General features: G+C 34.2%; 1 protein-coding gene across 1 annotated transcript in view; it reads right to left on the bottom strand.

Annotated features, from left to right (window-relative positions):
* LOC108733858 overlaps positions 1–14,472 on the bottom strand; it is a 217,665-nt gene that overhangs the window by 2,490 nt on the left and 200,703 nt on the right. Inside the window, exons 11-12 of the mRNA XM_025973485.1 lie at positions 7,215–7,280; positions 6,707–6,822 (exon numbers count right to left, since the gene is read on the bottom strand). Of these exons, the coding sequence (XP_025829270.1) occupies positions 6,707–6,822; positions 7,215–7,280 (182 nt within the window). The remainder of the gene's footprint in view (positions 1–6,706; positions 6,823–7,214; positions 7,281–14,472) is intronic.

Genomic DNA, 14,472 nt, shown 5'->3' with positions numbered 1-14,472 from the left:
AATATAATGTTAGTTATAATGAATAGTGGCGTAGCAATAAGCTGTCAATTTTACTTTATTAGTTGTTCCACAACCGTCATTGTTTACATTTTTCATCGATGTAGTTGCTTAATTGTTATCGCAATTTCTCTTTTTTTCGATTCACGCACAGGGCCGGCTTCGGATTGCAACTTCGTCTGGGTTTTTTGTTCCTTTAATCATGCTGCGTATTGCAAATGGTTAACACCCTCCAAAGCTTACTAATTATTTCAAAAGCACCCTGTGCAAGTACTTTATTTACTACAGAAACACTATACATACATACTGTCTATTTGTCGATCAGTTATTTATATTACGTATCACTACAGACACCTCACTGTTTAATTTTCGCGTTTAAGCGACGATACAGTACCTGTAGAGCACGAATCAAGTAGAACCTATGCGGGTAAAATAAGAGAAATCCCAATTGGACTAATTTGATTACTTAGATCATATTTTATTTATTAGATACGTTTAGATTAAGTATGAATTTTGACTTGATTAAAAAAAAATACTAGATTTGGTTTGCTGGGATTTTTAGCTTTTTAAGATTAGATTAAAAAATTAGATTCGATTCGATACAACTCGATTTGTTTGCATTTCCTTAAAATACAAAGTCAATTATAATGTCTAGCTTGTCAAAACAAATTTCTTTTTATGTTTACCCGTATAAGCTCTGTTTGACTTGTAACTAAACTCTGGAGACAAGATACCTTCAAGCGGCAAAAATATGCAGTAAGAAAGGTTGTGTTTTTTGATCGGAATTTTGAGGGCAATAATATGAAAAATCCAGACGGTTTCGATTAGTGCGTGGTCCTTTCAGATTTCTAACTTCTAGCTACTTTTTATATCTAAATTACTCTATTGTAAGGCTAGGTTTTGGTACGAGTAGTAGAAATTAAAATATAAGTGGTATACAACGGCACCTATCCATCCAAATCTGAAGGGGTTCAACAAATTAATTGAAGCAATTTACTAGTTTTACGAAGGGATGTAGTTCTATTTTCCTTAAAACAATTTTAGAATTAACAAACTAGGAAACATAGTTTAACGTCTTAATATTGGACAAAATAGGCCAAAAAATAACTAGTAAAAGTAATCACAAGGTTAACTTACACCAAGGAAGTACAGACCTGACGCTCGAAGCCGGCGGAAATTTTAAAATGGCGTGGATACGTGGTGTCAAAAGTAGGCAGTTTTATTAGGTATAACAATTGCAACCCTCTTTCTTCAGTATTCCTATCAGGGGAGTACAGTTAAGACGTTCAAAAGTGGCATACCTAGTTCCCTATAAAATTGTCGCAATTACTTTCTTATTTCAAATTACTAAATAGACTAGAGCGGTTGCTGACAGAGCGCCTACTTTTACTCACGGCAGACGTAGGAAATATCGTGAATAGAAAAGAGATATTAACTAGGATATGCAGCGGATACTAATAAAGAAAAAGGAATAACTTTACACCAATTAATGTGTAACAGAAGGAGATGCAAATAAGCAGAATTTGAGCACGTTGCCAGCATTGGACTTTAATGAAAGTTCAACATTCTCAGGAATTCAGAAAAGTAAAGACGCTTTAAGCATAACTTAACAAGGACGTGTTCAAAACGCAGCAAATGACTACAGTCCCAAGTGGAAACAAGAAAGGAGATACGTCCATTCTCACAAATAATTTATTCCCAATTTCGATAGTCTCAACTATATTAAACTACATGCAGTATACTTTATTAACCTTGAGCATAACCATTAATGATTAACTAATACACATTTCCCCAACTGTTCAATTTTACAGGAAATCATTAAAAATAAGCCGAAACCAGTTGTTGCATTTTATATAGGACTATTAAGTCATGAAATGTATTTCTTGATAATATATTTTTTTTGACTGATTTTAGATATCTAGGAAGTCAGATAAATCAGGATGAAAGGAGTAGTAGGGATATAAAGCAGAGGATAGCGCAGGGTTGTGTCACCTTTAATAAAAAGAAGTCACTTCTATGCTCGCGATCGCTTAATTTAGAAATTCGAAAAAGATTGTTAAAGGTGTATGTTTGGAGCGCGGCGCTGTACGGGTGCGAAACATGGACAGTGGGCGCGGCGGAAAAGAAAAGGTTATAAGAGTTCGAAATGTGGTGTTACAGGCAAATGATGAGGATAACGTGGGTAGAAAAGATTAGAAATGAAGAGATACTAGAAAGAATAGAAGAACAGAGGAACCCAATGGAACTCAATAAGAAATAGGCGAGATAGGACACCTTCTCAGGCATGAAACTCTAGTCAAAGACATAGTAGAGACAGAAACAGGAGTTAGGAAGGGTAGGGGTAGACCTAGGTTAGATTACTGTTCGCAAATAGTTAAGGATGTGGGTTGTTCTATTTAGTTTTAGGGAAATGCGAAGTTTAGATCTGGATAGGAAAGATAGATAGATAGACCTTATGATGATGATGATAATGATGATGATCTAAATATACTAAGCATGCGAAATATTCTAGAAAACTATTATCTATGAGTTTTAGTATCATAAAAGGTATTATTCCAATATTTGTGCACGTCAACAACTAGAATTAATTAATGTAAGGTCCGTAAAATTATAGGTGTAAAAACCCCTTTTTCTTGAGCGTTAGAAATAGAGATTCAACTAAACTTTTGTCATGTAAAGACCACAGAGATTCAATTAGATTCTTGTCATGTAAAGAACACAGATTCAACTAGACTTTTATCAAGTAAAGATTCGGCAACTAACTTTTGTAAGCCTTATTGTTTGATTGTATTACATTTTAAAGTCCACAGTACTACTTTATTTTCAAATGGACTTGACATAGTCCATGAGGTTGCAACACTGCAAACGGAATTTGATATTTGGATGTTTCTCAAATACATTTACATTAACAATTACTATGCTACATTTTATTTCTTTATTAAAGTTAAAAGCTAAACAACTTATTTTATTGTTTGTGTCTAAATACATGGCAATAGATATCGTAGTAATGTGCATAGACACTGCATTGTAAATATTTAGTGACATTATTTCTGAGCTTATTGTAGTAAAACTGCCACAACGCATCCGGATAATTGTTACACAAGAGCAGGAAGTCAATCGTACTTTCATATAATTAATGCAAGGGTTACTACAGTTATCTTACCTATTCTGTGTGCTACCTATTCAACCGTTTACATGTACACTGCTTGCACTCTACTGTAACTTATTTAATTATGTCGACAAAGACATCGTTCATGCAAAACGGCTTCCGCATCCAAGTTTTAATCGATACAGAAATTCACATGTTTACATAATGTTCAAATGCCTATCGCATTGTTCTTTAAGACCACATTCAAAATATTCTGCGTTGGCCTTACAACACACTTAACTATACAAATACAAATTGAAACTATGCAAACTGGAACTGCAAACGGGAGGAGTCTAAACAAAATGGCGCCGATAAGCGAAATGTTTTCGTAGTTTATATATCGTACCGCGCAATTGTAAACTTTTTAATTATATATAATTATTACCTACTATTGGTACAAAATGTAAGCTTTTTTTTTTTAAAGTCCAACGCTTTTGTAATGCCGATCATATTATAAAATTTAAAGAAAACAAATTTGAAAATTAACTTTTACATGCAATTAATTTTAGTGCTTACTGTTTACAAACAGAGCTAATGAAAAGATGATGTTCATGAAATAAGTGGTACCAATACAGGGTATGGTAATGTAGCGAGTACGAGTATGTTTGTGTGCGATCGGACACGTTTGCGTGAACGGCTTATCGATTCACCGACTAGCCGCGGGCGCCTTTCTTCATGTGCGTCGTATTTGTAAATCTGTGTGTCGTACCTGCGTTCTGGGAAAGCAGTTAAACAGTTCAAAGAAAAACTAAACGATCTGGATGTTTCTAGAGGGTTCCCGAAAGTAAACAAAAGAGTATTTAAAAGAAGAGACGATCGCCGAGAAAAAAGTAGAAATAAATTGACCGTTGCAGAAGTAAAGGAAGAAATAAATTGACCGTTGCGGAAGTGAAGGAAGAAATAAATTGACCGTTGCGGAAGTGAAGGAAAATAAATTGATCGTTGCAGAAGTGAATTGAGAAATAAATTGATAGTGATAGCAGTGAAATAAATAGCGCAGTGAATGGTGATACATAAATTATTAGTGTAAATAAATAGTTCTGTTGTTATCAGTCTTAGAAGTTACTTTTGTTAAACCCACGAACGTTACAGTAGAAATAAAAATTTTTGCTCATGTATTGTTTGCTATTTGTCAGATTAAATTAACTAGGATTCAAGGTGCTCATGTTACATCTAACCTGTAATGGTTGTTTTTCTTTTAATACTTAAACCTTGTATATATTTGGCCATTCGATGTGCAGTTCAATAAACTGATTCAGCAATACAATGTCAATCATTGGAGTAGGTCAGTTGTCACTGTAGAACTGTTGTTGTTACAATGATGAGACATAGTACTTATTTACGCGTTTGCATCATTTCGTCGCTGCATAGAAGACAACTCCCAAAATAGTACACGCGAAATAGCAACTCTTCTCAAATTGTAGAAAATTTTAAATCAACAGTTACTGCATACTTATCATTTGCAGCAAGTGCAAGCCTTGCTTGAAACTATATGAAAAGTGCTGCAGAGGCTAATTTGAATGTTTGAATACTTTGAAACCTCTCTTCTACAACGCAATTTACTTTCGAAAAATTTTTGTAATGCACGTATGTATGTGTGTTTAGTTGTTGTTTATGTTTACTACAGGTATAGGACAAGCGGCATTATTTAGTTTACATTCTATCTATAATATGTAACTGCTCAATCCTTATCATAACTTGTACTCAAAGATGTAGTTGCACTACCGCTTCGTTGCCAAATCATGCCCAGGACCGGCTCCTGATTAACTTTAAGTATTTTTGCCCCTTAACCATGCTACTGCACTCATCATTGCATCTAGTTAACACCCCCTTATTTCAGAAACGCCCTGTATAGGGGAAAGTTGCCAAAATCGTACTACTTAAGCAAAACTGTATAAAACACGAAACTGGAAACGTTATATATAAAAGTAACTATTTCAAATGATAGTATGATGCTTATTTAATCACTTTATAATACAACAAGCGAATAAAAATGTTTATTCTTCATGCAAATTACACTTTTTGGAAACATTGAAAAAGTACGATTTTAGAAACTGGCATCCTAAATCGTACTTCATCGTCCCCTAAATCGTACCTTTATAATTGTCGTGTCCTATCATGCCTCTATAATAAAAAAGATAGTTAGGATATACTCCTTATTATATATTTATTGACTTTTATAGGTACATTAAAAAATACTTTAAATTATGCCCACAAAAAATGACAATTAACAACATTTTTACATTAAAAACGTTTAGGACATAAATATATCTTTTAAAAATAAAACATAAATTTTCTTATTTATTTCTTTTTTTAAAAAACAGTAAAGTTTGGAATTAATAAGCCTGACGGATTCGCGCAACATACAAGTGTAGTGTTTCTCTTTCTTAGCTAACCCCTCTACCAATTCTTTTTTTTTCCTTTTTCAGCAATTATATTCGCACATTTTTTTTGAACTGTAGAGAATCCCGACTCATCCATATTGAAGATTCTGGAAGCATCAATCTCAATGGATCTCACAAGAGTTTCCAATAAGTCAAAAAATAGATTTACAGCTTCTCTATTGAAGCTTCTAGCCCGGCTTATAGAAGTATTCTCAGGCTGTCTTACTGAAATATTAGGATGTCTCTTTAAGAAACAATAGAACCACTTTTTTCCTACAAGCTGCATTGTGCGGCTAAATTTATGTTGTAAATTATTTTTTTCCGTTACTTGATAAGCCAAACTCCTGATGTCTTTAATGCTGAGACCAAAAAAATGATGATTCCAGACAGATAATATGTTGAATCAGTTAATCTTTTACATCTTCAGGGAATGTTGTGAAATTTCCATTCCCTTTTCTTGACGATAACGATTTTTTTAATGTACCTACCCTCAAGATGTCTTTTGAAAGTAGGTTTTTTAGAACGATATGCCTCAATTGCATTCTTCATGTTCTCTTCAGTCCACTGACAATAAATTCTTTTCGGCATGATTTCTGAAGGCGAAAAATATTGCAAAAGAAGTTGCAGTGTCTGCATAAGATATAAAAATCCAGCCAATTGCATAAATCGTACCAGTACAATTTTAGAAACCGCACAGAGGTACGATTTAGGACATTGTACACTGTATTTTTAAATTGGCGGTTATTGTAAGAATAAGTTATTAAACCTAGAATTTGAAGGAGTAAATATGTAATCTTGATACACAGGCTTGTATTAAACATATACTTTGCTTAGTAAAAGTTGACAAAATATTACATCAAGCTTACCTGATTTTTAAACACAGCTATTATTCGCACATCAGACACGCACATGTGTAAATTTTTGGTGATGTTACTAAAACATTCTACTTAGTATCAAAATATACCTCTAGATAGCATTTTTGTATTTATTTTTCAGGAAAATTGCATGAAGTACGATTTAGGTGACCGGTACGACATATGCAACTCTCCTCTAATAAAATCTACATATACTCCGCATGTAGTTCCATAACTGATCTACCCGTAATATATCAATAATATTACAACATATAAATTTTTTGAAGTGTATAATTTAAATGTTTAATAGATATAATTCTTACCTTGGTATTCGATCACTAATGCCCATTCCTAGGCCCGAATCTTCGCTTGGTGAACGGTACTCTTCCTCATTGTACGTTCCACCGCTTGGAGGCAGTTCAGGATTCGGTCCGTAGTCCTAGAACCACTGAGTATGTAAGTTTGTTCGCTTCCTTTTTTTCTCTTAGTAGAAAGACGAGTAGAAAATTACGTATCCTGTTACAGAGCTGGCCAAATACAGATGTGTGTGCTTACATTATGATTGTTATAGTAAAGAAGGAATAAAGTACAATGTCCTAAAGTTAGAAAGTGTTAAAGCGACTGTTGCACTATTAAAAGAAAGGGAGAGCGTAGCACCAAGTATTTCTATCACTACTTTTTTTTTTGTGAACAATAAAAAGGTACGTCTCTAAATACGTTTATGTAGAATCAGCTGAATGTGTGTGAAAAGAAAGAAAAGACTTCTACTGCGGAAAAAGATCTCTAAAAAGACAACGATTCAGAAAAGATGGTTTATGAAATACGACTTACCGACTCTTGGAAGCCCGAAACATACAGACAGTGGTTGGACTCCGGATGCGGTAGTCCTCCTTTTCTCTAAAAGCAAATCGAATTGTGTTACTAAAATAAACTACCATTTCACTTAAAATAAAGCCTAATTAAATAAATAAAAGTAAATAGTGTAAAAGAAGAGCAATAAAGGGGACTAAATAAGTAAAAGAAACTGACCCTTAATTAAAAAACACTTTCTAGTGCTTTGCCAAAAAAATGTTGTGGTAATTAGGAGCGACTTGTTTTTAATTAGTATTGTAAAATTGTATCACAAATCTATGTCTGTAGTACTAGATCGAAAGTTATAAAACTTGAAATTTTGACATTTGGCTGTGAATAAAATATAAACTTATGTTCAAGGAATTAAGGGGTCATGCCTAAACTTTATCAGAATTCTGAATTTCAACAATTTTTACGTATTCAAGGAAGAATGAGTATCAAATGCAATTTTTATTTTTAAAATTAAAGAATAAATATTGTTACCACACAGTTAAATACTCATAGTGTCTGCCTTAAGTAGTTGTGGCCATAAAGTAGAATACATGGACACATGTCTGTTTTTATTTTTATATATTCATCTACTTTGGTTTTGTATCAATTTTTTTCTACTTCTATTTCAGACATTATTAATATGAATATGCAGGGTGATTTATTTAAATCTTGAAATTCTCTTTTGAAACTTAACTCTTTCAAAAACTGAAAGGCTGATAATAAAATTGTCTGCATAATTTATATATGACGTGGTCTGTATTCTGTAGAAACTGCCAGACGCGGATCGCGATTTCGTTCTTTTTGGATCTCATCAGCGCGTCGCAGGCAGCTCCGACAGAACACAGACCAACTTTTACCTGCTGTCTTAACAGTGCATTTTAAAAAATACTACCGATGGCGCAGTGAACGCCATCTGTAGCACGATGCTACAGTTTAGGATTACGTATGCTCCAACAGTGCGTTCTAAAACGCACTGTTAAGACAGCAGGTAAAAGTTGGTCTGTGTTCTGTCGGAGCTGCCTGCGACGCGCTGATGAGACCCAAAAAGATCGAAAATCGCGATCCGCGTCTGGCAGTTTCGACTGAATACAGACCACTTCGAATTATTTTATTCGATTAAGCTAACGTGCCTATCACGTTGAGGTTGGCTACGCCGGGATTCGTTTTCAGCAAGTAGATATGCACACAAGTGGACCTTGTTGGAGTATACGTAATCCTAAAATGTAGCATCGTGCTACAGATGGCGCTCACTGTGAAATTTGTAGTATTTTCTAAAACGCACTGTTAAGACGGCAGGTAAAAGTTGGTCTGTGTTCTGTCGGAGCTGNAATGATAAAAAGAAAATTAAATAAAGTATTTCGATGAAAAATCCAATTTTTTTAAAAAAAACTAGTAAAAATCATGAAAATTGCTTAGTTTTGAGTTATTTAAAAAAATGACACATTATGGTTTTAACAACTTAAGAGGTTAAACTACCATAATCAATCATAAAACCCCTTTAACGCAACTGCTATTGCAATATTCCTTTTCTTTTTGTCTCTAGTCCTAGTCCCTAGCCTATCAGTTGTTTCGTTTATTTTATTTGCATTGCATTCTTGTACAGCTCGACCAACGATTCTCAAACAAAAAGAGCGAAAGCGAGTAGAGTGATCGAAATGCTTTTCGGAACCTTCTTGGACTATATACAGTCAGAAGAACAAATAAACCTGATTTCGACGCCGCCTGCGATATTGGTCATTTCGTATTGCACTGATTCTATGCAGACTGTACACGATGATTACTACTCAACAAGTTTAAACAAAAGGAGATCTAAAATAGTTATATCCCTTCCACTTTACCACTGCACATACCTCTGTCGCGGCTACAGATACTTAGGCCGAGCTGTACATCTTTATTAACCAAAAGAAAGTTTTAAATACAGTGTTTTGATGTCATAACGACAAGGACCTTCACCTGACGTTTTGGTGATAATTTACAACTTTAAATACGTTTTTATTTAATGATAATAATTATTATTTTAAAAACAAATTTAAGGGGGATTACGACTACAAATCTGTATCAGCATTAATCGTTTTTCAAAAACTGACTTGCACCATGCTATTTGCTCTCACCGCTCTTTCGCATTCCCTTCTGACCCTCGGGTCGTTATAATGCATGATGACTGTTTGAAATCCGTGTTACGCAAATTTTAACCACTTCACGATTATATTTAAACCGTAAAATAAATCATAAAGATTAAATATAATGAACGGTACATATCAAAATATTGAAGGCTGTATCATAAAACAAGAACTGATGCCTGTTCTTTAGCAGGAGAATCAATTAAATAGCTGTATAACAAAAACTTACCGAATCAGAATATTCCTGTTGATGTAAGGCATTGGTACTCCCTGATCTGCTCTGTCCAGGACTTGAATGTCTCCTGGTCCGATTTCCTGAAGTATTTTCGTCGTCAGCACTCAGGTAATCCTGTAATTTTGTGAAAGGAAGCGACTTAAAGAATGATCGATTAGATTACAACAATGAACTACCTTGTTTTATGAAACGATATAAGTGCCTAAACTTAAGACTACTTCATTAAAGTAAATTTTACAATAATAAAAGTGCGATCGGTCAAAAGTGTGATAGAAACATGTTGGTGCCATGTGCTTTATACCTACTTAAAAAACAAAGATAATCATATTGAGATTTTCTTTGTTTTGCGACATGAGCTAAATAATCTAATAAAACATTGTGATATAATAAGGGTGGGGTATAGGAATAGAAAGAAATAGAGACGATAAATCAATACGATCACCTGGTTTAGATTTCCGTCGCCCTTCTGTTCCGTTATTTTTCCTGGAGGCCACATATTACTAGTTGCACTCGCTGGTCTGTGAATCTGCCTAGAAATAAAAGAAAATCAATTATTTCACATGTATTCCTGCTGGAGCTCTGATTTAAAGGTTATTATGTCACTCACATACACTTCTTGCAATGGAACACTAATACCAATAGGAATATGGAAGAAATTTGTATTGTATTATCTGTACCTATAGGATTTTGATCGCAACAGAAAGATTTAACACGACAAAGGTGAACAATTTAGGTTGAGTTAACTTCATTACTCATTGCAACGAGAACTCAGACGCGACGGGCCCAAGTGCTGGCAGAAGATGTGAGTCAGGACGCCATGGGCGTCGGCGAGAGATGGATTTGTTTTAAAGCGAGCACGCTCCCAGAAAATATTGCTACTATTTGTACATGGTTTTAAACAAAATCCTTCGAAGGGCAATATGCGTACATGTATCAATTTTCCTTAAGGTAAATCAATTAATCTGTTTATTATTATCACAAACAGTACAGAAATTGAACATGAACCATTTTGAATAATAATTTTTTCTGACATCTATTATCAAACAATTAGAGATTAGCAAGTAAGTAAAGAGCTTACAGGAAAAGGAACAATGTTAACAATACTCATGTCAGTAAACCACCATATTGTAATGAATTTTCTAGAACGTCTGCTAACTTAAATAAGTCTCATATCTACACAGTCTTTATCAAATAAGTAGCAATCTTGCAGGAGGTGATGGGACACTATAAAATCATAAAATTAAGTTAATGTTTGGTGGTCCGAAAATTCACAACTTTCAAGAAAAACGCACTTGGCAAGGGCCAATCCGACTCTGGTAGGATTACGCTCGGAAATACGACTAAGAAACGTCGCATTCAATCAGGTGTTACTGAGCAGCATCCGTGTTGTTTTTATTTTGTATTTTTGTACTCACGTAATATTTGTTATTTGACAGATTAGGATAAGTGTGCCTGACGATGTTTATGTTTACAGCCAACCTAGAGTAGTTCTTTGTTCTTTTAACATTGTAGGCTTTTATTACTTATGTATATAGACAATCGAAGTCATTAGAAGTAGGTCAATGTGTCAGTGTCATAGGTTAGTGCACAATAGCATTATTGCATTAACCACTGCGTAAGTTTCGCGACGAACATTTTCCTAGACGCTGGATTCGACGACAGCTCAGAAATAATTTTTGTAGTGTACGTACATGTGTGTGTCTGGGTGTGTTAACTGGTGTAATTAATGCTGCATACTATCAGCGATGAACAAAGTAGTTATTCAATTACTTGTTATAGACAATAGGCATCTAAAGATTAGTGTGTGTAGTAGTGCATTAGTTGTTCCACAACCGTCATTGTTTACATTTTTCATCGATGTAGTTGCTTAATTGTTATCGCAATTTCTCTTTTTTTCGATTCACGCACAGGGCCGGCTTCGGATTGCAACTTCGTCTGGGTTTTTTGTTCCTTTAATCATGCTGCGTATTGCAAATGGTTAACACCCTCCAAAGCTTACTAATTATTTCAAAAGCACCCTGTGCAAGTACTTTATTTACTACAGAAACACTATACATACATACTGTCTATTTGTCGATCAGTTATTTATATTACGTATCACTACAGACACCTCACTGTTTAATTTTCGCGTTTAAGCGACGATACAGTACCTGTAGAGCACGAATCAAGTAGAACCTATGCGGGTAAAATAAGAGAAATCCCAATTGGACTAATTTGATTACTTAGATCATATTTTATTTATTAGATACGTTTAGATTAAGTATGAATTTTGACTTGATTAAAAAAAAATACTAGATTTGGTTTGCTGGGATTTTTAGCTTTTTAAGATTAGATTAAAAAATTAGATTCGATTCGATACAACTCGATTTGTTTGCATTTCCTTAAAATACAAAGTCAATTATAATGTCTAGCTTGTCAAAACAAATTTCTTTTTATGTTTACCCGTATAAGCTCTGTTTGACTTGTAACTAAACTCTGGAGACAAGATACCTTCAAGCGGCAAAAATATGCAGTAAGAAAGGTTGTGTTTTTTGATCGGAATTTTGAGGGCAATAATATGAAAAATCCAGACGGTTTCGATTAGTGCGTGGTCCTTTCAGATTTCTAACTTCTAGCTACTTTTTATATCTAAATTACTCTATTGTAAGGCTAGGTTTTGGTACGAGTAGTAGAAATTAAAATATAAGTGGTATACAACGGCACCTATCCATCCAAATCTGAAGGGGTTCAACAAATTAATTGAAGCAATTTACTAGTTTTACGAAGGGATGTAGTTCTATTTTCCTTAAAACAATTTTAGAATTAACAAACTAGGAAACATAGTTTAACGTCTTAATATTGGACAAAATAGGCCAAAAAATAACTAGTAAAAGTAATCACAAGGTTAACTTACACCAAGGAAGTTCATTGTTTTGTTTGAAATCCGTGTTACGCAAATTTTAACCACTTCACGATTATATTTAAACCGTAAAATAAATCATAAAGATTAAATATAATGAACGGTACATATCAAAATATTGAAGGCTGTATCATAAAACAAGAACTGATGCCTGTTCTTTAGCAGGAGAATCAATTAAATAGCTGTATAACAAAAACTTACCGAATCAGAATATTCCTGTTGATGTAAGGCATTGGTACTCCCTGATCTGCTCTGTCCAGGACTTGAATGTCTCCTGGTCCGATTTCCTGAAGTATTTTCGTCGTCAGCACTCAGGTAATCCTGTAATTTTGTGAAAGGAAGCGACTTAAAGAATGATCGATTAGATTACAACAATGAACTACCTTGTTTTATGAAACGATATAAGTGCCTAAACTTAAGACTACTTCATTAAAGTAAATTTTACAATAATAAAAGTGCGATCGGTCAAAAGTGTGATAGAAACATGTTGGTGCCATGTGCTTTATACCTACTTAAAAAACAAAGATAATCATATTGAGATTTTCTTTGTTTTGCGACATGAGCTAAATAATCTAATAAAACATTGTGATATAATAAGGGTGGGGTATAGGAATAGAAAGAAATAGAGACGATAAATCAATACGATCACCTGGTTTAGATTTCCGTCGCCCTTCTGTTCCGTTATTTTTCCTGGAGGCCACATATTACTAGTTGCACTCGCTGGTCTGTGAATCTGCCTAGAAATAAAAGAAAATCAATTATTTCACATGTATTCCTGCTGGAGCTCTGATTTAAAGGTTATTATGTCACTCACATACACTTCTTGCAATGGAACACTAATACCAATAGGAATATGGAAGAAATTTGTATTGTATTATCTGTACCTATAGGATTTTGATCGCAACAGAAAGATTTAACACGACAAAGGTGAACAATTTAGGTTGAGTTAACTTCATTACTCATTGCAACGAGAACTCAGACGCGACGGGCCCAAGTGCTGGCAGAAGATGTGAGTCAGGACGCCATGGGCGTCGGCGAGAGATGGATTTGTTTTAAAGCGAGCACGCTCCCAGAAAATATTGCTACTATTTGTACATGGTTTTAAACAAAATCCTTCGAAGGGCAATATGCGTACATGTATCAATTTTCCTTAAGGTAAATCAATTAATCTGTTTATTATTATCACAAACAGTACAGAAATTGAACATGAACCATTTTGAATAATAATTTTTTCTGACATCTATTATCAAACAATTAGAGATTAGCAAGTAAGTAAAGAGCTTACAGGAAAAGGAACAATGTTAACAATACTCATGTCAGTAAACCACCATATTGTAATGAATTTTCTAGAACGTCTGCTAACTTAAATAAGTCTCATATCTACACAGTCTTTATCAAATAAGTAGCAATCTTGCAGGAGGTGATGGGACACTATAAAATCATAAAATTAAGTTAATGTTTGGTGGTCCGAAAATTCACAACTTTCAAGAAAAACGCACTTGGCAAGGGCCAATCCGACTCTGGTAGGATTACGCTCGGAAATACGACTAAGAAACGTCGCATTCAATCAGGTGTTACTGAGCAGCATCCGTGTTGTTTTTATTTTGTATTTTTGTACTCACGTAATATTTGTTATTTGACAGATTAGGATAAGTGTGCCTGACGATGTTTATGTTTACAGCCAACCTAGAGTAGTTCTTTGTTCTTTTAACATTGTAGGCTTTTATTACTTATGTATATAGACAATCGAAGTCATTAGAAGTAGGTCAATGTGTCAGTGTCATAGGTTAATGCACAATAGCATTATTGCATTAACCACTGCGTAAGTTTCGCGACGAACATTTTCCTAGACGCTGGATTCGACGACAGCTCAGAAATAATTTTTGTAGTGTACGTACATGTGTGTGTCTGGGTGTGTTAACTGGTGTAATTAATGCTGCATACTATCAGCGATGAACAAAGTAGTTTTTTAATTAATTATATATATCTTAA

Source organism: Agrilus planipennis, unplaced genomic scaffold (assembly GCF_000699045.2).
Source record: "Agrilus planipennis isolate EAB-ADULT unplaced genomic scaffold, Apla_2.0 scaffold85, whole genome shotgun sequence".
Classification (NCBI taxonomy): Eukaryota; Metazoa; Arthropoda; class Insecta; order Coleoptera; family Buprestidae; genus Agrilus; species Agrilus planipennis.
This window is presented reverse-complemented; position numbering and strand designations above follow the sequence as displayed.